We start from the raw sequence: 26,519 nt of genomic DNA, 5'->3' as shown, positions 1-26,519 counted from the left end.
CTATACTAGTTTTAGTCATTTTACTGTCTAAAGAGGAAGAAATTAAAGAATTGTCTACCCTCGATTGTTTATTACTTCTCCTAAATGTGAAACGTATTTTGTCTAAGTTTCTCCTTCTCCAAACATCTTCTAATTGTAGTGATTGAATTAAATTATTTAGTTCTTTTTTTTTCCCGCCCTCTACTCCATCTGATGTACAGTTATTTCTGTCTAAATCCTTATTAAGGACACAATTAAAATCTCCGCCTATGATAATAAAACTATTTCTATACGTTTTGGTCGACAGTTTCTGTTTCATTGTTAAAAAATGTTTGTTTACTTTTAGTATCATTCGGGGCATATATGTTGCATAATGTTATGTTGGAATTCTCAAGCTCAAAGGAAAGGATGATATATCTACCATCTCTTTCACTATATATTTGATTTACCTTTAAACCCCGTTTCAATAATATTGCAACCCCTCTAGAAGAAGAGGAACCTCTTGAGAAAAAATATTCTCCATTCCACTCCCTTTTCCATTTAAACATGGTATTTTCATCCCCACAGTGAACTTCATTGCATAAATAATATATGCTTGAATTTTTCCGAAACCAATAGAATAAATTTCTTCGTTTTTCAGAATTATTAAGACCCTTTACATTAATGGTACATATTGAATGAGCCATAGAAGATCATTGTAAAGAGAAAATGTTCACAAACATTAAAATATTAATCATGTTTCAACTGATTTCTCACCAAATCGAACTTGTTTAGCATCTGGAGGATTGTCGAGTGAAGTATCACTACGGTTTCGCTTGCTACTTTGTTCTAAGATTCCCTTTTAGGATGCCACGATCATTTCAGCTCCCTGAGAACTAATGTGAACCGCCTGTGTGTCATTCAGGTCATAGAGCATTTTCATGGGAACATCCTTATTTAGGAATAGTTTGTCTATTTGTCTATAGTAACATTGGTGACAGATTTTTCTACATCAAGAACCCTGCAGTGGAGATCTCTAATGCTCACTCCACTTCCTAATAAGGCATATTTGTGTCTCTCCTCTTGAAGGGTGACAACACACTCACCTTCCTTGAGCTGGATGCCTTTGCTGAATTCCCTGCTGAGGGCCCCATCTAAACCAGACATGACTTTCTCGTTTGTCAACCTGTGCAGAAGTCTGGTATAAAATGCAGACTAGTTTTTCTTGGAATAGTTTTCATTATAACAAAATGATGTGTACTGCACGTTCTAGAATGTAACAGGGGCTTGGGTAGCAATTCAAACATGTAGACTCCCACTTAAAGTGGAGTTATGTCCAAAAAACACAGAGCGAAATAACCCACTGTAACACCATCAGGGTAGACAACCTTGTTCCATAAATCCCATAATTTCATTTGTTAACTTAACCATAACCACAGATTTTTATATTCCAATTGAATTTTATTAATCTTAGAAAAAATAGACAAATGAAAATAAATGAATCAACAAGTTCAATGAATTAAACAAAAGGGGTATTATGTCATCACCAGACAGATATCCTTACTTTCTCTTCTATCCTTTATGTAGCTTTAGAAATGGATAGCTTCTAACAATTCAGTATCATACTGCGTTCCAATTTATCTATCGAGAAAAGATTGATTTCTAGTTCATGCACAACTGCAATAATTTACTTTGAAAATATTGAGCTTGCTAATTGGACACAGCTGTTATTAAAATCAGGTTTAGTGGAAGAGAAAATGCACAATATGGAATTTGCACGGTATATCAACCAAAACGTTTCGTTTATCTCCTATTGACTTACATAGTTCTTTTACATAATTAATATTTCAAAAAATTTTCAGAATATTCTAGGAGTATCTTATATATCTAAACTGATGGGTTCATTGTCTTCAAGGCATCTTAATAATTTCAGTGTGCATATGTATCAGAAACATATCGACCGTATTTAGGTGGTTTTCCTTCATCAGATTAAGTTTTCTTTTTGGAAATGTTGTTTATCGCCCAGTGAACAGTAAGGGTCAGTGTCTCCTTGTTGTAGCTAATAAGTTTCTCACTAATAACATGCCTGAAACCTGTCACATCTCATCTCATTCAGAACAAAAGAGCAAAGTATTTAGCCGAAAGACAAACCACATCAGCACAAATAGTTTCGTTTTACAACTTCCTAAGACACACACACAAACGTCACTGGAAAGGAGTATCGAACCACGAGCCTCAAATCTTCACACAAGGCTTCTTTTTCTTACTGAACTGCCTCTCCCCCTTCTTCAGGTGATTCTAACTTCTACCATGTTCACTGACTAACGATTTTAATACTTATATTATAAAAAAGAAGGTCTGTAATACTTAAGACCTGTTGAACAGGAAGTGGCCATATTTGAGTCTAAGTTACCAACCTTGTATGTCCATTCACATATTACGTATCAACCTTATTGCCAAACTTATCTATAAATTAATGTTGACAAATTTTCAATAAACTGTAGAATTCCTCTGAAATATATTATGCATATAGTAAACAACCACCTTTTTCATCTTTTTTCAAAACATAACGGGGGTAATTATACCACAACAGATACCTACATAATGCGCAATATTACATGATTGCCTGAATACTCATTTATATTTTTGCTGATGTTTATTATAGCCTACTTTTACGTCACTACAGAAAATGTGATGACGACAAACATTTACAGATATAATTGTGACGTAACATTTGACAACCAAAGAGCGGTCACAACTTCACGTTTGACATATAAAGGTCACTGTTTCTACCATATTTGCTTGAAAAATCGGTCATGTGAAAAAAAAATAATTATAAATTTGTATCAATGCGATTTATGATTTTGTGTCAGCACGCCTATGAATTATCTTAAGGCAAGTTTCAGAAGTTTACATGTTGTGACATATTGTGATAAGTTTTATTGCTTCGCCCGATAACAGTATTGAGAAAAGCAATAAAAACCACCCCAATAAATCCAGCGATTACAAAGATTCGCTCGATTAATTTTTTGTATGTAGATCGTGATTCATTTACATTTTACATTTGCGTAGGGTAGGTCGACTCTCAAGACTATATGGATTTTGTAAATAACATTATTCATTATGATGAATTATTAACTGTACTTGAACTTTTGCCTCAGGGAGACTTTCTTTACCTTTCCTGGCTGCCATTTTGCGCCATATTTTGATCTAGAATATGAAATCTGAAGAAGATTGCCGTTATCCTGGAGACTCTTGGTTAACACACAATCTATATAACACTGGTACACTAACAGGCTATGTAAACTATCTGTTAATTATTGGGAATATGATTGTGAGCTGTTTAAAAGGTTGTGTCTTCTGTATTGCTTTGTTTGTTAATATATTGCTAACATGTTTTAATCTAATAATGTATCACATCTCATGACAACTACTCATTACTTTAAAGGGAAATTCAATAAGATTAACAAGATGACAAGGAAAATGAAGTTTTGTGGAAAATAAATATTATGTAATTTGTAATGCTCTCCTTTACTTTGCGAAGTTGATTTTGTTTCAAAAAAAAGGAAAAATCGAATTTAAAAACAAATTCCCGAAAATAACGAACGCTGAAAATACCACCGCGTCTTCGACATCTTCATTATCCTCATCTACAAAACAAATAAACAGAACATAATATAGCAAATGTTACATAATATCAAACAAATAAAACAAAAAAATACTAAACCGAAACTTCATGTCGCTTTATATTTTTAGCGTTTAACACTGATTGATAACCACCTTCGTAAAGTTGCTGATAAAAGGATACGATGTCGTTAATATGAATCTGTTGCGAGATTCTTAAGATATGACTTTGATTCGGAACGAGAAAGGATAGACGGGCGTATGGGTAATACTATATATCCATTCATCCCATAAAAAATTATATCCGTCGATCAAAGCATGACATCAATTCCAAATGAACTCTTAGATCTTATACTTACCCTTACAGGTAGGGCCCGAGTAACCCGGTCTGCATGTACATACAAAACTGTTACCAACAGAATTGGTACAAACTCCTAGGTTGTGGCAGGGCGAGCTTCCACATGGATTAGCAACTATTAAAGAGTTACAAATTGAAATTCACAATATGGAATACAACATTTACCATGATTAGCATCAAATGATATTCCACGCTCAAATAAAACTAGGGAAAATATGAACAAAAAAGGAATAAGTATATACAAATATGGAGGGAACAACCAATCAGACTCTTAAATTTCCAAAAACATTAGCTGCTTTGATGTTTTTTTGTTTTTGTTTTTGTTTTTGTTTTTGTTTTTTTTTGTTTTGTTTTTTTTTTTTTTTGTTATTTTCTTCAGTTGTGACCTTATGCACCGTTGTGTTTCTGTTAAGGGACGGAGATACTAAGTCACGTGAAGGTTTAATACAGACATATTAAATCATCACCAAACCAGGATATTTTATAATCAACTTTACCGACTTAATTATTCAACCGCTTAGTGTAAGGCTTGATTCTCACCTTGACAAGTAACTTCAATAAAGACTGATGTAGAAGTACAAGAAAATATCCCCATTGTTGGAAAACTGACACAAGTTCTACTCTTTTGACTTACTTATTTACGATTTTCGCATTGAAATTTTCTGTAAAATTACAATGAAAATTAATTGTATACTGAAATTACTTTGTAAAATATATACCTAGTTGCTATTCTAATTGTTTTAAAAGCATTACGTTCAGGTCATTTTATAATAAACATAGACTTTCACCCTTTCTGGCTAGTCTGCATATAATATTAGTTAGTGTCTGAGATTAACATAAGTAACTATAAAAAAATCAAGAAAATACAAACATGACAACAAAATTATAATTCTAACTCAACGTCCATAAAATTATGTCAAACTATGAACAAAAAAAAAAAGATTTACATGAAAACTCATGAAAAGGTAAAAGGAATATAAAACTAGCTGTTCAGGAAGAGTAGGCGTCTTCTGCTTCAACGACGATACCCGCCATGTAAACTTCGTCAATCCAAGTAAGTAATGTCACTTTCTCAATTGATAACGAGGTATAGATAACATAACAAACAGACAAACTGACGCGCATGAAATACGTCCAGCTTCATGTTGCACAAAGAAGCAGAGTACATCTCAATGATATCACTATTATGACCATAAAACTTCATCAATCTGCATCTTCTTTAGTTTGTCAGTCGGTTGACGACTTCCTGAACAAAAATCGTGATAATTGGAAGAGGCTCTTGAATATCGAATCAACTGTAATATGTAAATGCCATAGCTTGGAGATGCTATGATATTCCTATCCAGAAATTGAAAATTCACTATAGGGAAATTGAAATCATCACGTTTATCATACAACTTGATGGAAAGATGTCCATCTTGTTTCGTTGTAGGAAAAGATCGAGATATACAGCTGATGTAGACAAGTCTGTCGTATCTTTGATTTCCAATTCAGGTGGATATATATGATGGACGTAGAAAATAAATTCCTAGTTTTTAAAGACAAGACATCATCGATATATCTGAAGGTGAAATTGAACGACTTTGCAAGGTCTTTGTGACCTGATTTTTTCTTCTTCAATAAATTCCACCTCGTATAAAAAACAAGTCAGCCAACAGAGGGGCGCAGTTAGTTCCCATGGGTATGCCAATAGTCTGTTGGAAGATCTTACCACCGAACCCGATCCTTTTTATGATTTCCTCCTCCGTTAAGTGTTCTTCTTTTATTTAAAGTCAATTTTACTAAATACTCTTCAGTATTGCTCATAACAGTTTATTTATACCGCCGTTCACCTTTCTTGGAGAAGAATAATTATAGCCAAATTAAAGTAACCGTTAGATTGATGTAAAAGAGTACGAGCCTTTTTTTGCTGACTTAACCTGTATGAGATATATATCTATGAAGGTACAATGACCATCTTTGACGCAAAACACATCTTTTCCCGGCTTAATATAACCATGAAATATCACCAATGAATGATGATGTCAGTTACGAGAAATGATTCTTACTACGGATGACGTTAATGGACATTATATTTGACTCTTACCTGTGCAAGTAATTCCTGTAAAAACCTGTGTACAACTGCACACAAAACTGCCAGTTGTCGGAGAATTAGCACACGTACCGCCATTTTGACAAATTGATGATGTACACGGGACAGGATCTGTCTTATATAAGATATCACTTAGCATCGATTATAAATAAGCTTGCCGTTGATGAGAAACTTGATTCAACAATGATGAAAGAATATCAATTGTCAATCGTTTTACAAGGTTGATATAAAGCTTTGAAGATAGAAATATTCAATGCTGTACGAGCATGATAGTCCGGAAGGTCTACTATTATTTTGCAAGTACAGTTCACAATATTGATATTTACTGCGGATTTTGCTTTACTTTCCATACTCATATGGGAGTTATGCAACGAGTCTGAAAATGTTTCATTATAACATGCTTATGGCAAAGTAACATTAATACATCATGATGAATCTCATGAATATCGTATGGGTTAGAAACAAATATAACGTTCATATAACTATATATTCCTCCAAGATTACGAGAAAGTAAATAGTACCGAAATTGGTGAGAACCACATTCAGTATCTATATTTATATCATGATGTCATAGTGCAAACAATAGAACAGTGGAAAAGAGGAAACAGTCAACTGTACATTAAATGTGTGGTTATAACAAAAGTTACAAACGGTTGTCATTATACTGGTCACAGGGTAGCTATATGATAAACGTGTATTCTTTTCCCTAACAAAGTGAATTAATCATCGGTATACGTAACATCTACAAAAAGCGGTACTTACCTGAACAGGTAGTTCCAGTAAAGTCCGGTGTACAAGTGCATACAAAACTGCCTGAGTTAGGATTATCATTACAGGTGCCACCATTTTGACAGGTTGTCGCCGAGCACGGTACCGGATCTGATAATTGACAATATGCTGGTAAAAGTATCAAGAATTTAAACACACGGTATATATACCATCTATATTATCTGTTGTTTAATCACGACATTGTTGATAAAATGCAAACTAGCAGAGGAAATCTAACAGATTGATCTGAATGAAATTTATCTTTTGTAAAAGTAAAGTGTCCTGTTCAGTTTTAATGCATCGTAAGTGTATCGAAGTGTTTTTAGTGCGAGTGTATCTTTACTTCGATCTTCAATGACATCATAATGGGAGCGGGCCAGTTATGTAGAAGATACTGGACAGTACGGTTATTAAAATATTGAGAACTACCTTTTAACACTAAGTCTTTTCATCCATATAAATATATCGATGTAAACATTTGTGATGTTTAGTATGTATTTTATGAGAAAGTTTTATTCGTTTACAATAGCTTTAATTTTCAGGAAACTCTCAGAGTTCATTTGTCGATGCGTACAATGATTATGGCATTACTGTTACAGATTTTATATAATAGATTGTTTTAATTATTAACAAGTAAGATTAATTTCAGATAGATTTTTTTTTAATTCAACTGTTAACCCATCTGAACCTGGTCTTTTATTGTTTTTCATGTTTTTTTAGGGTATCAGAAGCTTCCTTAAGAGTAATAAGACCTTCCAAGCTATCAGATTCCACCTTACTTAATTTTGGAACATGGTAATATTTCAAAATCTCATCAAAATATGCAGCTTCTATATATTTATTATATAAATGCTCATAAAAAGACTTCACTTCCCTTAAAATATCCTCTTGTTTAGTAACTATTTCCCCATTATCTAATTCTAATTTGGGAATTATTTTTGAAGTGTAATTTCTATTTTCTAAATTTAAAAAATAACTAGAAGTTTTCTCACCATCTCCAATCCACCTGGCCTTTGAGCGTATGACACTTCCCTTAATCTTATGATGTCTTATAACTTCCAATTCCTTTTTCTTCTTATTAAGTACATCTATATTTACATTATTCTGTTGCCCAAGACATTTGCTTTCATTTTTTAATACAGTCCGCCTTTAAGTTCTGTTGTTTCGTCTTGTAAGAAGAGTACGAAATAGATTTGCCTCTAATTTCCATTAATAAGGTTTCTAAAACCAACTGGTCATGAATAACAAAATCAAAGTCATGACATCCAGGATGTTTTTACATAATCTGGATTGTATACAGGGAGACAATACTGCAGTTTAATATTCATAATCGTATTATTAATAAGCTTTATATATTCTTGATCAAATGGAGACGAATGATCAGACTGATAGCCAGGTTCAATGCCTATTTCATATGTACTAAGTATGAGGCTACACGATGCCAAGATAAAATAACAAGGTTGCTCCTCCTCCATGTATACCTCCTGGAATCAGAATGCTGTTCATCAATTAAAACAAAATTTTCCATGATCTCTAGTACTTTTTCTCTGGACTTTGGATTGTTTACCTTTTTGTATGATTCGTCATAATCTAGCTCGGGATTCAGGATCAGGTTAAAGTTAACGCATACTATACACTTATCGGTCTTAAACTCATACAGTATTTCTTCTATCAACCCAAAAAAGGTTCATAGTTATTTGGACCATAAATAGACATTACTGTTAAATTAATGCCCTCTATTTACAAATTTAGTGCTAAGAAATTCCCAAACTTATCTCTTTTCTCCTTAATTACCTTTACTTAAAAATGATTGTTTAATAGAATAGCAACACCCCTAGCATTTCATTTAAAAGAACTAAAAAAGCAGAAATAGCTCCATTAATTTCTTATTAATTCCTCATTATTATCTGAAAAATGCGTGTCTTGGAGACAATAAAGGTTAATTTTTTTACTTCTTTGATATGCAAATACATCTCTACGTTTCATTTTGTCACCTAAACACTGACAATTAACTAATAAGAACATTATCCCTTCTCCTATACGTAACGTTTAACTGACTAGATTCTCCTTTCATGGATGTTTGAAGAGGATAGTCAAAGGGCAAAACAAAAAACAAACAGAAGTAAGAGAGAAATACAGTAGAGGATAGAGACAGAAACAGAAGCTAGCTAAAGTATACGGTTTAGGAGAGAGAGAACTGATCATGATAGTACCCATAAGGAGACCTACTGCTAGTGTAAACACCAATGTACTGTAATAGAACCTTAGATGCTGATATACAATGACTTTACAAAAGTTAATTGATATCTACATCACTTGTTATTGCACAGTGCAGAATATAAGACTCTTCCATATGCGTGTATGTAGGATAGGGATATTCCACCCGATGGTCACAAAATATGGTGAAACCCGAGGCGCTGCCGAGGGTGGAATATCCCTATCCTACATACACACATAATGAATCTTTTTCTCTCATATCTTTTCCAATATTTTGAGAAAAGGACAGTCGGTCGGCCATTATCTTCATTTTTTCATTTTTTTAATCCGAGGTTTTTATAAAAAAAAAAAAACGGACTGAATATTCTTATCGATCATACCCATATTTTGCAAACTTTTAGTTTGCTGTCAAATTTCAAACCATTTTTCGGTATATTGCAGGATGAATATAGTATTCGCAGACGAAAATAAACCAAAAATAATCTCTGTGTGATTATATAGTATGTGTAAGTAAACATCCGCGAAAAGAAATTGTTCCGTCAAATGCTTCAAAGAAATCAACAAGGAACGGATTTTTATCATTAAACATATAGTTTTATCATCAAAATCACATATTTGATCATTTTAAGAAATATACCAATGTATCTTTTTACTGTTTAATCATTTTTTTAAATACTGTGACGCTGACATGACGTCACCATAGTCAAAAGAATTCCATTCATAAATTCAAGGCGTGACGTCACACGATCTCCTATTCCGAGTCGCTGTCGCTCTCGATCACCATGATTCGACGACGTTTGGGTGGTGGAACATTTGTGGTGATATTTACGGTGGTTTGGCAATTTTCAATGTGAGAACCAGCAAACAAGGATTCGATGCGCGTTTTAGATTGTTTCTGTGATACAGGGTTGTAGGTGTTAACCGTGTTTTCTGTTGTGATGACGATGGTAAACACATTGTGACATCAGATGCAGGCCTAGTAACTGTTGAAGTTGATGAAATGGTGGCAGAGGATGGTGTTCGGTTTGATGGAATTAATTCGGAGCTTTTTGTGTTTGACAACATATTGGAAATATTGTACTTCTGTCTGTCATTCAGTGTCCTGTAATTTATCAGCCTCTGTGTGTTTTTATGACCCTTGACATAAACCTGCAAGGTATCTGGTACATGGTTGTTGGTCATTTTTTGTACAAGGGATTTTCGGACGCTAGTATTTGTCAATCGTTCGCAACCAGGTAGGTTTGCTTTCTTCGCCATCACTCTCATCATATTGTCGAGCTTGCATTTTTCTACAGCGGCACGCAAATACCATTTATCTCTAACGTTGGGATTTTTGTCGTTTGTAACTGCCGCCAAATAAAAGGGGTCATCTACATTACATAGGTCTTCCGCACGTTTTGCTTCATAGAAACAGTAGAGGGACACGGGGCATCTTTCGGGAGTTTGTGGGGTGGCATATATTCTAGGAGGGAATGGACGGGTGTTCCTTATATCTTCACCTGTTCTAGGTTTTGTTATACGTTCGAGGTATTCCAAAAAATTCAAACCTACTTCAGAGTCGTGCTTTAATACGACATCTCCGCAGCACTTTGCTCGGTGCTCAGTCGATCCACCCCTAATTCCAAAATGTAATGTATTTTAGAACCACAAAGTATTTAGAACAGAGTTTGGGTTGTTGTTTCCTAGTACATTCATAGCATACAGATTTTCTATATCATCGTCAGATAATGGTGAAGCTCTAAATGGCTTTGACCCTTTCCTTGTGATTTCAAATCACGCTGTTTTAATCTAGTCATACTTTTATCATCAGCTTACAATTATACTATACATCTAAGTATCTGAAGTATGATAAGAGGAAATTAATGTACCTTACAATGGTTGAAATAGAGCAATACATAGCCAAAGGAGCCTATTATTCATGTTCAAATACAAGAAAAATGATTAAATTTAACCCACCAAAATTTTATACAGATACTAGGAATGGATTCATAATAGAGGGGAGCTCCTCTTTAATGTTTGTTATAACCATGCTACAAATATTTACTGTCCTACAACATTATACTTGCCAAGCCGAAAAACAATGTTACCAAGTCACAAGTTCAACACAATATCAACCACAGACGAAGCTGAGATCCGTGATCTACATTTTATATTAACCTAACATGTTTCATTTAGATTTAAGATGTGTTTCATAACGATTGAGGACCTGGTACACTACATCAGGTCAATAAACAGTATATCAATGTTTTTATCATTATGTCACAGTGCAAACAATAGAACCATGGGAAAATGGAAACAGTCAACTGTTTATTGGATGTGTGGTTATAACAAAAGTTACAAACGGGTGTTATTATACTGGTCACAGGGTAGTTATATGATAAACGTGTATTCTTTACCCTAACAAAGTAAATTAATCATCGGTATACGTAACCTCTACAAAAAGCGGTACTTACCTGAACAGGTAGTTCCAGTAAAGTCCGGTGTACAAGTGCATACAAAACTGCCTGAGTTAGGATTATCATTACAGGTGCCACCATTTTGACAGGTTATCGCCGAGCACGGTACCGGATCTGAAAATTGACAATATGCTGGTAAAAGTATCAAGAATTTAAACACACGGTATATATACCATCTATAGTATCTGTTGTTTAATCACGACATTGTTGATAAGATGCAACCTAGCAGAGGAAATCTAACAGATTGATCTGAATGAAATTTATCTTTTGTAAAAGCAAAGTGTCCTGTACAGTTTTAATGCATCGTATTTGCATCGAAGTGTATTAAGTGCTAGTGTATCTTTACTTTGATCTTCAATGACATCATAATGGGAACGGACCACTTATGTAGAAGATACTAGACAGTACGGTTATTGAAATATTGAGAACTACCAAGAAGTCTTTTTATCTTTATAAATATATCGATGTAAATATTTGTGATGTTAAATATGTATTTTATAAGATAGTTTTATTCGTTTACAATAGCTTTAATTTCAGGAAACTCTCAGCGTTTTTTTTTTTTTTTTTTGATGCGTACAATTATTATGGTATTGCTGTTACAGATATTGATATAATAGATTGTTTTAAGTTTTAAGGTAAGATTGATTTCAATTAGAATATTTGTTAATGTAGCTCTATCAGAATTGTTGAGTTGGCAATTAAATCCGAAAATGTTTGAGATACGATATTATCAATTTATTAAATCATTATCAATATTTTTCAGGGAAAACTAACTTCTGAAATTCATGTGGGTTTCGCCTTACATTCATTAAAAGACTTGTCTGTTTAAAAGAAGTATTATCAAGTGTGTTTGGTTGAACATAAATTGAATATTGAGGATTATCTTATGTTATCTGTTAATGATTTTCTCCACTTTCTTAAATATTAGAATTAAATAGCGAGATGACATTTATCAGTTTATTATAAATATATTTTGAGAATATATATATCTTGAACGTTGTATTGCACGCTTGCAAAAACGTCTCTTTCCCTCATGTAGTAGAATTTCTATTGATACTGATTCTTGTGTCTTTTCATTACTTTCATTGTGTACTTTCCTTTACAGAAGATATCATTTTTTTTTTTTTTTTTTTTTTTGCTTTTTTTTTTCTTTTTTTTTAAATCATAGTTGTTCAATCCCCTTAGGTAAACACGCTATTATACCCTGTCTCTGAGTGACAGACAACTGATTGTTTCTAAAACCATAATTAATAGACCTAACAAAAAAGTTCCCCAAATCTTTCCATTTTACTTTAAATTCCACTGTTAACCCATCTAAACCTGGACTTTTATTGTTTTTCCATGTTTTTTAGAGTATCAGAAACTTCCATAAGAGTAATAAGACCTTCCCAGCTATCAGATTCTAACTTACTTAAGTTTGAACATGGTAATTTTTCAAAATTTCATCTAAATATGCAGTTTCTATATATTTGTCTTCATTATATAAATGCTCATAAAAAGACTTCACTTCCCTTAAAATATCCTCTTGTTTAGTAACTATTTCCCCATTATCCAATTCTAATTTGGGAATTATTTTCGAAGTGTAATTTCTATTTTCTAAATTTAAAAAATAACTAGAATGTTTTTCGCCATCTTCAATCCACCTGACCTTTGAGCGAATGACACTTCCCTTTATCTTATGATGTCTTATATCTTCCAACTCTTTTTCTTATTAAGTACATCTATATTTACATTATTCTATTGCTCAAGACATTTGATTTTTAATACAGTCCTCCTTTAAGTTCTGTTGTTTCTTCTTGTAAGAAGAGTACGAGATAGATTTGTCTCTAATGTCCATTAATAAGGTTTCTAAAGACAACTGATCACGAATAACAAAATCTAAGTCATCACATCTAGGATTTTATTTACATAATCTGGATGGTATACAGGGAGACAATACTGCAGTTTAATATTCATAATCGTATTAATAATAAGCTTTATATATTCTTGATCAAATGGAGACGAATGATCAGACTGATAGCCAGGTTCAATGCCTATTTCATATGTACTAAGTATGAGGCTACACGATACCAAGATCAAAATAACAAGGTTGCTCCTCTTCCATGTATGCCTCCTGGAATCAGAATGCTGTTCTCTAAAGACATCAATTAAAACAAAATTTTCCATGATCTCTAGTACTTTTTCTCTGGACTTTGGATTGTTTACCCTTTTGTATGATTTGTCATAATCTAGCTCGGGATTTAGGATCAGGTTAAAGTTAACACATACTATACACTTATTGGTCTTAAACTCATACAGTGTTTCTTCTACTCAAAAAACGTTCATCGACATTTGAACCATAAATAGACATTACTGTTAAATTAATGCCCTCAATTTACAAATTTAGTGCTAAGAAATTCCCAGACTTATCTCTTTCCTCCTTAATTACTTTTACTTCAAAATGATTGTTTAATAGAATAGCAACACCCCTAGCATTTCATTTAAAAGAACTAAAAGAGCAGAAATAGACCCATTAATTTCTTATTAATTCCCCATTATTATCTGAAAAATGCGTGTCTTGGAGACAATAAAGGTTAATTTTTTTACTTCTTTGATATGCAAATACATCTCTACGTTTCATTTTGTCACCTAAACACTGACAATTAACTAATAAGAACATTATCCCTTCTCCTATACGTAACGTTTAACTGACTAGATTCTCCTTTCATGGATGTTTGAAGAGGATAGTCAAAGGGCAAAACAAAAAACAAACAGAAGTAAGAGAGAAATACAGTAGAGGATAGAGACAGAAACAGAAGCTAGCTAAAGTATACGGTTTAGGAGAGAGAGAACTGATCATGATAGTACCCATAAGGAGACCTACTGCTAGTGTAAACACCAATGTACTGTAATAGAACCTTAGATGCTGATATACAATGACTTTATAAAAGTTAATTGATATCTACCTCACTTGTTATTACACAGTGCAGCGAGGGTCACAAAATATGGTGAAACCCGAGGCGCTGCCGAGGGTTTTACCATATTTTGTAACCCCGTTGGTGGAATATCCCTATCCTACATACACACATAATGAGTCTTTTTCTCTCATATCTTTACCAAAAATTTTGAGAAAAGGACAGTCGGTCGGCCATTATCTTCATTTTTTTCATTTTTTTAATCCGAGGTTTTTATATAAAAAAAAACGGACTGAATATTCTTATCGATCATACCCATATTTTGCAAACTTTTAGTTTGCTGTCAAATTTCAAACCATTTTTCGGTATATTGCAGGATGAATATAGTATTCGCAGATGAAAATAAACCAAAAATAATCTCTGTGTGATTATATAGTATGTGTAAGTAAACATCCGCGAAAAGAAATTGTTCCGTCAAATGCTTCAAAGAAATCAACAAGGAACGGATTTTTATAATTAAACATATAGTTTTATCATCAAAATCACATATTTGATCATTTTAAGAAATATATCAATGTATCTTTTTACTGTTTAATCATTTTTTTTAAATACTGTGACGCTGACATGACGTCACCATAGTCAAAAGAATTCCATTCATAAATTCGAGGCGTGACGTCACACGATCTCCTATTCCGAGTCGCTGTCGCTCTCGATCACCATGATTCGACGACGTTTGGGTGGTGGAACATTTGTGGTGATATTTACGGTGGTTTGGCAATTTTCAATGTGAGAACCAGCATACAAGGATTCGATGCGCGTTTTAGATTGTTTCTGTGATACAAGGTTGTAGGTGTTAACCGTGTTTTCTGTTGTGATGACGATGGTAAACACACTGTGACATCAGATGCAGGCCTAGTAACTGTTGAAGTTGATGAAATGGTGGCAGAGGATGGTGTTCGGTTTGATGGAATTAATTCGGAGCTTTTTGTGTTTGACAACATATTGGAAATATTGTACTTCTGTCTGTCATTCAGTGTCCTGTAATTTATCAGCCTCTGTGTGTTTTTATGACCCTTGACATAAACCTGCAAGGTATCTGGTACATGGTTGTTGGTCATTTTTTGTACAAGGGATTTTCGGACGCTAGTATTTGTCAATCGTTCACAACCAGGTAGGTTTGCTTTCTTCGCCATCACTCTCATCATATTGTCGAGCTTGCATTTTTCCACAGGGGCACGCAAATACCATTTATCTTTAACATTGGGATTTTTGTCGTTTGTAACTGCCGCCAAATAAAAGGGGTCATCTACATTACAGAGGTCTTCCGCACGTTTTGCTTCATAGAAACAGTAGAGGGACACTGGGCATCTCTCGGGAGTTTGTGGGGTGGCATACATTCTAGGAGGGAATGGACGGGCGTTCCTTATATCTTCACCTGTTCTAGTTTTTGTTATACGTTCGAGGTATTCCAAAAAATTGAAACCTACTTCAGAGTCGTGCTTTAATACGAAATCTCCGCAGCACTTTGCTCGGTGCTCAGTCGATCCACCCCTAATTCCAAAATGTAATGTATTTTGGAACCACAAAGTCTTTAGAACAGAGTTTGGGTTGTTGTTTCCTAGTAAAATCATAGCATACAGAGTTTCTATATCATTGTCAGTATATATTTATGTGACTTCTCAACATTTTTCAGAGCATTTACACATGCTTATATGTAATTATGTACAAACACATGTACTTGATGTGTGTTTTGTAAGTAACACAATAATTATAGTCAATTTGTGTAACATACAATTATAATGAATATATTCTCATGTCATAAAGTAAACTTAAATTTACAAATGGTAAAACTATTTAATATTTTTCACTCTATTACATTATGTCAAAATTACATTTGATAACATTAAATGTGCAGGGATTAAGAAATAAACAAAAAAGAAGTAGATTCTATGAATGGGTAAAACAACAAAAAAGTCACATAATTTTGGTACAAGAAACACATTTTACACAAGATATAGTTCCAATTATTAATGCTGAATGGTCAGGCGAAATAATACATAGTTTTGGCACATCAAATAGCAGAGGAGTAAGTATTTTCATACATACAAAGATCAACTCACAAATGATTAATTCATATAAGGATAATGAAGGCAGATTAGCAATAGTAAACATCAAAAATAAATGACGACATATACTGTATCACAAATGTATATGCTCCAAATAAAAAACAAACTAGAAATATTTTTGTAGGGCAGGTAAATGAACAAATATCAGAAAATAGTGATGGCTTCAACATAATAGGTGGAGACTGGAATGAGGTACAAACACCCGATGATAGAAAATCTATAGCTAAACATCAAAAACCTGTAAACAACTTTGAAAAAAATACTAAAGGAAAAGAATTTTCTAGATCCTTGGAGGCATAGAAATCAAGGAAAAAAACAATATACATGGAAGAGAAAAAATAATAATCATGAAGCCAGCAGAATAGATTACTTCCTCATACAAAGGGAGTTAACTCCACACATAATATCATCTGATATTCGCCCTGCAATAATTAAATGCACAGACCATTTAGGGGTTTCATTGATTTTAAATACTGAAAAAGTGAAAAGGGTTCCTGGTTACTGGAAATTAAACAACAGCCTCCTGAATGATGTAATATATATAAATATGATACAAAAATTTTTAAAAAGATACAATAGATCATTATAAGAAAACAACAAAAATAAAATAACATGGTGGGAAATGTGTAAAGTAGAAATCAGAGACAAATTAATTAAATATGGTAAACTAAAAGCGAAAATAAAGAAAAATGTTATAACAGAACTAGAAAAAAGGCTTCGTGAAGCCATGGAAGTAAATAATAATGAAGAATATACAAGAATAGAGAGTCAATTAGAAAATACCTACATAAGTAAAGCTCATGGAGCTCAAATAAGATCAAGATCAAAATGGTGGGAAGAGGGTGAAAAAAATACAAAGTATTTCTTATCACTAGAAAAAACTAGACAAACACAAAAATCTATAGTGAAAGTATATGACAGTCAAGGTAATATTTTATCAAATCAATTTGACATATTACAGCGTGAAAGGAGATATTATGAACAATTATATACATAAAAAAAACCAGACGTAAAACAAATTTATAGTTACATAAACAATATAAAACTAGAGCAATCCTTATCGGAGACTGAAGCAAATACATGTGAAGGACTACTTACGTTAGAAGAATGTACAAAAGCTATTTATAGAATGAAATTAGATAAATCACCTGGGTCAGATAGACTGACAGTAGAATTCTACAGAAAATTTTGGCCTAATTTGAAATCAATTGTTGTAAACTCATTAAATGAAGGCTATCTGACTAACAAATTATCAAACTCACTAAGGAAAGGTATATTATCTCTCATATATAAAAAGAATGATCCACTTGATTTAGGTAATTGGCGACCGATAACACTATTAAACACTGATTATAAATTAGCAGCCTATTGTTTAGCACAAAGACTAAAACCTATACTTCCAAATATAATAAATACAGATCAGAATGGATTCATTAAGGGCAGAAACATACACTACAGTATCAGACTTATTCAAGATGTTATTGATTATGCAGAGAAATTTGATGTAGATGGGGCGGTTCTTTTCTTAGACATTTTTAAAGCTGTTGATTCTATTGAATTTGACTATATGTTTGCAACTTTACAACATTTTGGGTTCAGGGAATCTTTTCTAACATAGGTTTCTACATTGTATAATGATATCAGTTGTGCAGTTTCAAATAATGGTTGGATATCTGAATCTCTTAAAATAACATGGGGAATTCGACAAGGCTGTCCCTTGTCTGCCTTATTATTTGTTATTACAGTAGAAACAATGGCATTAAAGATAAGACAAGATGAAAATATTAAAGGTATAAAGTTTTTCAGTAAACAAAGAGAGTTCAAAATATCTCAACTGGCAGACGATACAACTTTGTTTTTAAAGTCAAAAAAAGATATAAGCAAAGCATTAAACTTAATTAAAATATTTGGTACTTTATCAGGATTAGTCCTTAATAGACAAAAAACTCAAGGAATAAAATAAGGACAAAGGTTACTTATAGATGAAAACTTTGAAAACATTGAATGGTTAAGTACATATGTGAAAGCATTAGGAATATACTTTTGTAAAAATAAACAGTATGATTATAAAAACTGGGAAACTAAGATAGAAAAAATTAAAAAACTTTTAATTTCTTGGAACAAACGAAAATTAACAATGATTGGCCGAATACAAATTATAAAGTCCTTACTTATACCACAAATTACATACACCTATTCGGTGCTACCAATAACAAAAACAAAAATAAAAGAAATAAAAGGCATATTGTATAGTTACATCTGAGGAGGGAAAAAAGAAAGGGTTAAGCGAAAAACTATAGTTCAAAATTATGAGAGGGGAGGATAAAATACAGTTGACCTCACAGCACATGTTAAGTTAATGTTAATAAAATGGGTGAAAGCGCTAACAAACGAACAGGATAGTCAATGGAAAATAATTCCGGGGAGATACCTTACCAAGGCTGGGAGAAAATACATAATTTTTGCTATGAATATTGATAATATAAACCAACTGAAAGAATTTGACATTCCCACATTTTATAAGAAAATTATAAAGGTCTGGATTGAAATGGGAGGGGGACAAAAACAATATCTAAAGCACACTGTAGACATTGGAGGCCAGATAATATGGGGAAATAGATTCATCACATATCAAAATAAAGTTATAGTCTTTGAAAAATGGATTGAATCAAATATTATAAGAATAAAAGATTTATTAGATAATCAAGGAAATATTAATGAAAATATTATATTAGCAAAATTAAGAAATAAACACAATTGGATTTCAGAATTCGCTATTTTAAAGAAATCCATTCCAAATAAATGGAAAAATAAATTAAAAAACTCAAATATAGACAAACATATATGGAATACAGAACCTTTTAAACCTACTATAAAACTGAAAACATCAACAGCTATATGGGAATTAGATCAGTTGTGCAACAAACAAATATACAACTATCTTAAACACTTAAACTCCCAAAAACCAATCTCCTACATCTATTGGGCTTCCCAATTTCCTGATGAAGAAGACTTAGACAAAAAAATGGCAAATGCCCTGAAATTCATTTATTCACATTTATGATAATAAGCTCAGAATATATCGATGGAAATTGATTCATAAAATCTTAATAAACAATCAGTTATTATATAAATATAAAATAAGGATTAATCCACTATGCAACTTATGCAGTGTAGTTGAAGATTTTGATCACTTTTTTACAAAATGTGACTTTATAGTTCCTATAAACAATCAGCTGAATAACATTTTTGAGTTGATAGGCTATAGAAAAGACATGATAACATTAAAAAACTTAGTGCTAGGTTATAAACTCCACAGTGACAACCATGTGAATATAAATATTTTACTAACTCTCATTGGATTCACAATCACAATGATTACAAACAAAAACAAGTTAACTTAATAAACGTTCTAAAACAAGAATTAGAAATGTTTCTTGAAATTCAAAAACACAAAAATAAAAGTATTCCTAAGATTATAAGTAATTTCTTCAACCATTTAGAATAATCTAAGTATTAATTTTAATCTATAACTCCTGTGCGTCTTATCTTGGTCAATGCAACCGGATGGCCGCGAACAGCATGTAAACATAACAACACGTGACCATTTCCAATGTAAAAATAGCTTCCTCAAACCGTTAAGCCTGCCTGAAACAAAGTCATTTCATATTAACCTAATATTTACTTTACCTAATACTAATAAATACACTGTTATTACTATAAATTACATAAGACAGTCATAACTTATTATCTAATTAGCAAGAAAGCGGGCTTCAACCAAACTTAGGCCTGCTACTCTGTTTCTGTTAATGTATATAGATCTACCTGTAATTGAGCTTCAGAAATATCATGCCACGATAACCAAAAAACGAATTCAATAGACTAAAAATAACCTAACAAATAAACTGAGGTTTTGGAAACAAAATAAATGTCTAGACTTACCATGTCAAGCAGTAAATGTTCAGCGTTATGCAGCCTTGTGCTCCGGTTCAAGTACCGTTGGCGCCTATACTAGTGCATGGAATAATCGTGGGCGCGTTCGACTCAAGCGACGCGCATACAACAAATAGTTATGAATACTTAATACGTCTTTTTACTGTCTTAATATTTTAATATGTTTATATACTTATAAACAAATCGAAATTCTCTGCTGGAATGAATGTTATATCTATTTTTTCTACTGTAAACAAATAGCTATAGGTCAGGCTACAGCTACATGTATTTAGGATGAATGGTTATGTGAAAGGCGAGTGAAGAATGTGAGCCCTCCTGCGAGAGGATATTTCTGTATCTATTTGTTTATCACTGAATAAAAAGAATGTAAGTTTGAGATAAGCAGTTGATGTAGAAGAGTCTGTCGTGTCTTTGAGTTCCAGTTCTGTTTGATGAATACATGTACGATTGCCAGAGGAGCCTATTATTCATGTTCAAATACAAGAAAAATGATTAAATTTAACCCACTAAAAATTTATACAGATACTAGGAATGGATTCATAATAGAGCGAAGCTCCTCTTTAATGTTTATTATAACCATGCTACAAATATTTACTGTCCTACAACATTATACTTGCCAAGCCGAAAAACAGTGTTACCAAGTCACAAGTTCAACATAATATCAACCACAGACGAAGCTGAGATCCATGATCTACATTTTATATTAACCTAACATGTTTCATTTAGATTAAAGATGTGTTTCATAACGATTGAGGACCTGGTACACTACATCAGGTCAATAAACAGTATATCAATATTTTTATCATTATGTCACAGTGCAAACAATAGAAAAATGGGAAAATGGAAACAGTCAACTGTACATTGGATGTGTGGTTATAACAAAAGTTACAAACGGGTGTTATTATACTGGTCACAAAGTAGTTATATGATAAACGTGTATTCTTTACCCTAACAAAGTAAGTTAATCATCGGTATACGTAACCTCTACAAAAAGCGGTACTTACCTGAACAGGTAGTTCCAGTAAAGTCCGGTGTACAAGTGCATACAAAATTGCCTGAGTTAGGATCATCATTACAGGTGCCACCATTTTGACAGGTTGTCGCCGAGCACGGTACCGGATCTGATAATTGACAATATGCTGGTAAAAGTATCAATAATTTAAATACACGGTATATATACCATCTATATTATCTGTTGTTTTAATCACGACATTGTTGATAAGATTCAGACTAGCAGAAGAAATCTAGCAGGTTGATCTGAATGAAATCTATCTTTTGTAAAAGTACAGTGTCCTGTACAGTTTTAATGCATCGTAAATGTATCGAAGTGTATTTAGTGCGAGTGTATCTTTACTTTGATCTTCAATGACATCATATTGGGAGCTGGCCAGTTATGCAGAAGATACTGGACAGTACGGTTATTAAAATATTGAACACTAAGTCTTTTTATCCTTTTGTGATGTTTTGTATGTATTTTATAAGGTAGTTTTATTCGTTAACAATAGCTTTTAATTTTCCAGGAAACTCTCAGAGTTCATTTTTCGATGCGTACATTGATTATACTACTGATGTTACATATTTTATATAAAAGATTGTTTTGATTATTAACGAGTAAGATTAATTTCAGTTAGAATATTTGTTAATGTAGCCATATCAGAATGGTTGAGTAGGCAATTGAATCCGAAAATGTTTGAAAGATACGATATTAGGTTTCAGCAATATCCTTTGTACAGGTGCATACAAAGCTGCCTAAGTTATTATCATTATTACAAGAGCCACCATTTTGACATGTTGTCGCTGAGCATTGCACAGGAGCTGCTGATTAAATGTGTTTAAAGTGAAGTATCGTCAACAAATTGATAAAAAGTATCTTTAGTACATTTTTTGTAATGACGACACCATTGATAAGATGCGAAGTGGTACATAAAATAGGTAATGTGACAGATTGGTGTGAATGAAAATTACTTTTAGCAAAAGGTAGTGTCCTGTATTGTTTAGATTCATATATATCGGGGTTAAGATGTGTAATAATTAAGTTGGCAAAATAAAAGACAACGCACGCCTGTATGGTTAAATTAAAGCAATAAGCAATCGACATATTTGATTAGAAAGTTTATATTTGGATCGCTTAGAAACGTTATTAAAACGAACTAATAAGGCGATGGAAAGCAGCCTTACACCTGAATTAGGTATTAAATAACAGATTTCGGCACGTAAATGTTTCCCAGTGTGGTCAGATCGTCTAATTTATTCACGATCTAATCTGACAGTTGTCACAATAAAAGATATAACACGTTTGTGTAGTTTTCGCCTTCCCATGACGATCTGTAATGTTTTTATTTGAAATGGGAATAATAATAATTTGATTTGATCTATTTCACAGAAATTGCGAAACATGATTTTAGCTTATATTGGTCCAGATGGAAGAGCATGGTGGGTCTTACTCTGGGAGGAGACCGGAGTGGCCAAGGAAAACCCATGTGGTTGGGCAGATGACCCTATGCCTTTTCACACCCGCTCCGGGAATCGAACCATGGATGGCTAGGTGAAAGGCTAGTGCGTTACCAAACTGCGCCACCCTACCAGGGAAATGGTAAATGTACAACTTCGTCGTTCGATGCTTTTAATTTGTTTTGTTGCTGTTTGTTTTGTTATCATTATCATTATTACAAGTTACACGGTAATGATAAGTATTGAGATATAACTACCGTATATTATTTTGTTCTGGAACACCTACTACAGCTGTTGGGTTGGCACTTTTTATCAAACATTGAACAATGTTCACGTGGGGATAGTTCATCTAATTTCATCGAAGTATACTCAAATCAGTTGTTATGTAGTCGATACAGTCATGAACCTAAAAAATCGGATTATCGTTTAAATACTTAGTTAAATAGTATGATTATATAACTATTTATTTAACTAGTAAAGCGTTAATAAGTATTAATATTTTACTGTATCATGTATGCCACTTTATCCCAGAAATGGATTCCTGTTACAGATCTTAAATTATTTGGATTCTCTAGTTTCATACTAAAATATTCGACAAAGAGAAAGTCCAATAAAATTAATAAATGAGAAAGATATAAAAAAAATAAAAGGTGTTCCGGCTGACCTTCATTCCCTCAGCCACTATTGAGTGTGGGCGCCGCGGTTCCTTTTTAATAACCATACAGCTCAGGCACATTTAATTTATCGACTATTTGCTCCACGATATGATAAGCAAGTGACCTATAAATGATCCAATAGTAGCTTCCAACTTACAGGGAAAAGTAGCCATTAAGTTTCTGGCCTTATCAAAAGTAGTAAACAATAGAACTAAAGTTAGTAGTCTTTCAAACTCTTTGTTTAAAATGAAGGCCCTTGAGGAGAAGACGTCATTGTATTAGAATTCAGTGGCGTCTATGTTGGCAAGTCAATATTGAGAGATGTCCCCGTGTGGTCAGCTAATCTTATTTAATCAAGATTCATCCCGTTCAGTCACAACGGTCATTAACATGAAATATATGAATTTAATATAAATACGCGTTTGATTATTTTAGCTTTTGTTTCTGCATAGAAATAAATTTTCATTTATTTAACATCATGTTGTTTAGTGTGTGTGTGTGTGTGTGTGTGTGTGTGTGTGTGTGTGTGTGTGTGTGTGTGTGTGTGTGTGTGTGTGTGTGTGTGTGTGTGTGTGTGTGTGTGTGTGTGTGTGTAACTGAACTGCAATGTTTAATGATGATGGACTGGGAACGGACCAGTTGTAGAGAAGACAGTACGGTTAATTAATATTATATTTCTATTGGTTCGTGGTCAATACATTTGTGTGATTTTCGTCATGTATTTAGATGCTGTCTATTATTAGTAACTCTGGAACAGGAATATTAGATGAACATGATGAGGAGCATAGTGGAAATGCGTTTTTGATTTTTTTTTCTGATTGGTGATTGTATTCTTCCGATTTCGAGATGACAGTTATCATTTTGTTATAGATATATTTGGAGAAGAAGCTTTTTCTTGAAAACCGTTTTCATACATGTCTTTTTTCTCTTTCAGCAATTGATAGTACGCTAGTTAAGTGATATATCTATTCTGAACAATGTGTCATTTCAGGTTGCTAAACTTATTTTTATCATTACATGCGTCCGATTTCTTTATTTTTTCTTTCTTTTGGTTAATAACAATCATTTACCATTTTCTTTCAAATGCAACAAAATAACTAACAGAAAATAATATAAATTTACAAGCTGATTTAACATCCACCTATCCCAATACAACCAAATAATGTAAATTTTGATAAAGTGTTTAAATCCTTCGTTTGACAATATTCTTAAACTTAGTTTCTGCGTTTTCATAATTACCTGGTGATGATCCTGGTGGTGATCCTGGTGGAGATCCTGGTGGTGATCCTGGTGGTGATCCTGGTGGTGATCCTGGTGGCGATCCTGGTGGCGATCCTGGTGGTGATCCTGGTGGCGATCCTGGTGGAGGACATGGCGGAGGACATGGAGGAACTCCTGGTGGTGATCCTGGTGGTGATCCTGGTGGCGATCCTGGTGGTGATCCTGGTGGCGATCCTGGTGGTGATCCTGGTGGCGATCCTGGTGGAGGACATGGCGGAGGACATGGAGGAACTCCTGGTGGTGCTGCTGGTGGTGCTCCTGGTGGTGATCCTGGTGGAGATCCTGGTGGTGATCCTGGTGGCGATCCTGGTGGCGATCCTGGTGGTGATCCTGGTGGCGATCCTGGTGGAGGACATGGCGGAGGACATGGAGGAACTCCTGGTGGTGCTCCTGGTGGAATACATGGAGGAGGACATGGAGGAACTCCTGTTGGTGATCCTGGTGGTGCTCCTGGTGGAGGACATGGCGGAGGACATGGAGGAACTCCTGGTGGTGATCCTGGTGGTGCTCCTGATGGGTGTGATTGATTAACCATTATCAAAACTATACCTATAACGAGACTTAAGCCACAGCGAAAGAGTGGATATTATTTTTTTCGCTGATTTGTCTTGCATCTAACGGGAGTAAAATTCTTACAATATTAAACCAGGAGGTTGTAAAAGCTTAAAGCCAAACTGATAGAGAACGCAACGAACGCTATATGTTATTTGTGTGCGAAAGTAAAGGCAGTTTCAGGAACACATAACCATATGAAAAACTAACAGACTTCATATGCCAAAAACTTGTCAGTAAACATAAATATAAATGTAGTAATCAATCAGAACCAACGCTCTTTAGATCTCCCGGTCTCTAGCCGAGAAACGTTGTTCTCCGATTATTCAGTACCCCATCTAGAGCTCCCATCGTTAGTCTGCGGGACATTTACGCATCGATGTAAAACATGTGACGTTAAATAGGGTTATGATGACTCAATCACCAATAACAACCAAATTTGAAACCCATAGTATTAATCACATTGCATTCGCTAGTAGGCAGCGCCTATTCCGTATAATCCTCCTGTGTGAAAGTGGATTGGCATAACTTTCCTGAAATGATGTCATCTTTGAAAAACTGCTGTTTTATTCACACAAAAGCTTTTGATGGCTACTGACTGACTTTTGTATATGAAAAAGTCTAAATACCAGTCAAATGAGAGCAATTACATATTATATTACATATTCCAGAATTGCCTTTACAAAGTGAAATGTGTATGTGACTACAGACCAATGTTGAACTTCCGGATCATTATACACCAATATTGTCCTGAGGGATTACTTTATGAACCATTGTCAGGATTACGCTGCTTACATGCTTTTAAGTGGCTATTTAGCTTACCTGAATGGATACACATCACTGCCGTTATGAAGATAAGGAAAACGAGGAGGTTCTTTGTTGGGAGGTGCATTTTCCTTGGTCTTTCTAGAGTTGAAAACAAGAGAGGTAGTTCCTTTCCGATTACGTGAAAGAGAGACCAATTAATCACTTTGTGTTTTAGCCTGTTTGTTAAAAAAGTCATAATTTTGATCATGTCAACATTCTTTTGTCCTTCTGAATATGAATTTATGTTCACCACAATAACAATGTTTTTACAGAAATACGGCTATAATATGTTCTCCTTTAGTAAAGGGTAATATGTTTTGTATTT

At 33.6% G+C, this 26,519-nt stretch overlaps 2 protein-coding genes across 2 annotated transcripts; both read right to left on the bottom strand.

Moving 5' to 3' along the window:
- Window positions 1-930: 930 nt before the first annotated feature.
- LOC132544679 (uncharacterized) lies at window positions 931-20,468 on the bottom strand. The gene is made up of 6 exons (XM_060208303.1): window positions 20,436-20,468; window positions 11,471-11,587; window positions 6,795-6,911; window positions 6,027-6,143; window positions 3,577-3,608; window positions 931-1,144 (listed from the first exon to the last, which is right to left on the bottom strand). The coding sequence occupies exons 2-6, from the start codon at window positions 11,552-11,554 to the stop codon at window positions 931-933; spliced, it is 564 nt and encodes a 187-aa protein (XP_060064286.1). The 5' UTR covers window positions 11,555-11,587; window positions 20,436-20,468.
- Window positions 20,469-24,737: 4,269 nt separating this feature from the next.
- Window positions 24,738-25,370, bottom strand: LOC132544678 (basic proline-rich protein-like). The gene has a single exon (XM_060208302.1). It carries the CDS (start codon window positions 25,368-25,370, stop codon window positions 24,738-24,740), a length of 633 nt encoding a protein of 210 aa, XP_060064285.1.
- Window positions 25,371-26,519: the final 1,149 nt, after the last annotated feature.

This window comes from Ylistrum balloti, unplaced genomic scaffold, assembly GCF_031769215.1.
Source record: "Ylistrum balloti isolate Yb309-2 unplaced genomic scaffold, AGI_CSIRO_Ybal_v1 Utg369806, whole genome shotgun sequence".
Lineage (NCBI taxonomy): Eukaryota > Metazoa > Mollusca > Bivalvia > Pectinida > Pectinidae > Ylistrum > Ylistrum balloti.
Note: the sequence above shows the minus strand (reverse complement) of the source record. Positions and strands in the feature narration are given on the sequence as shown.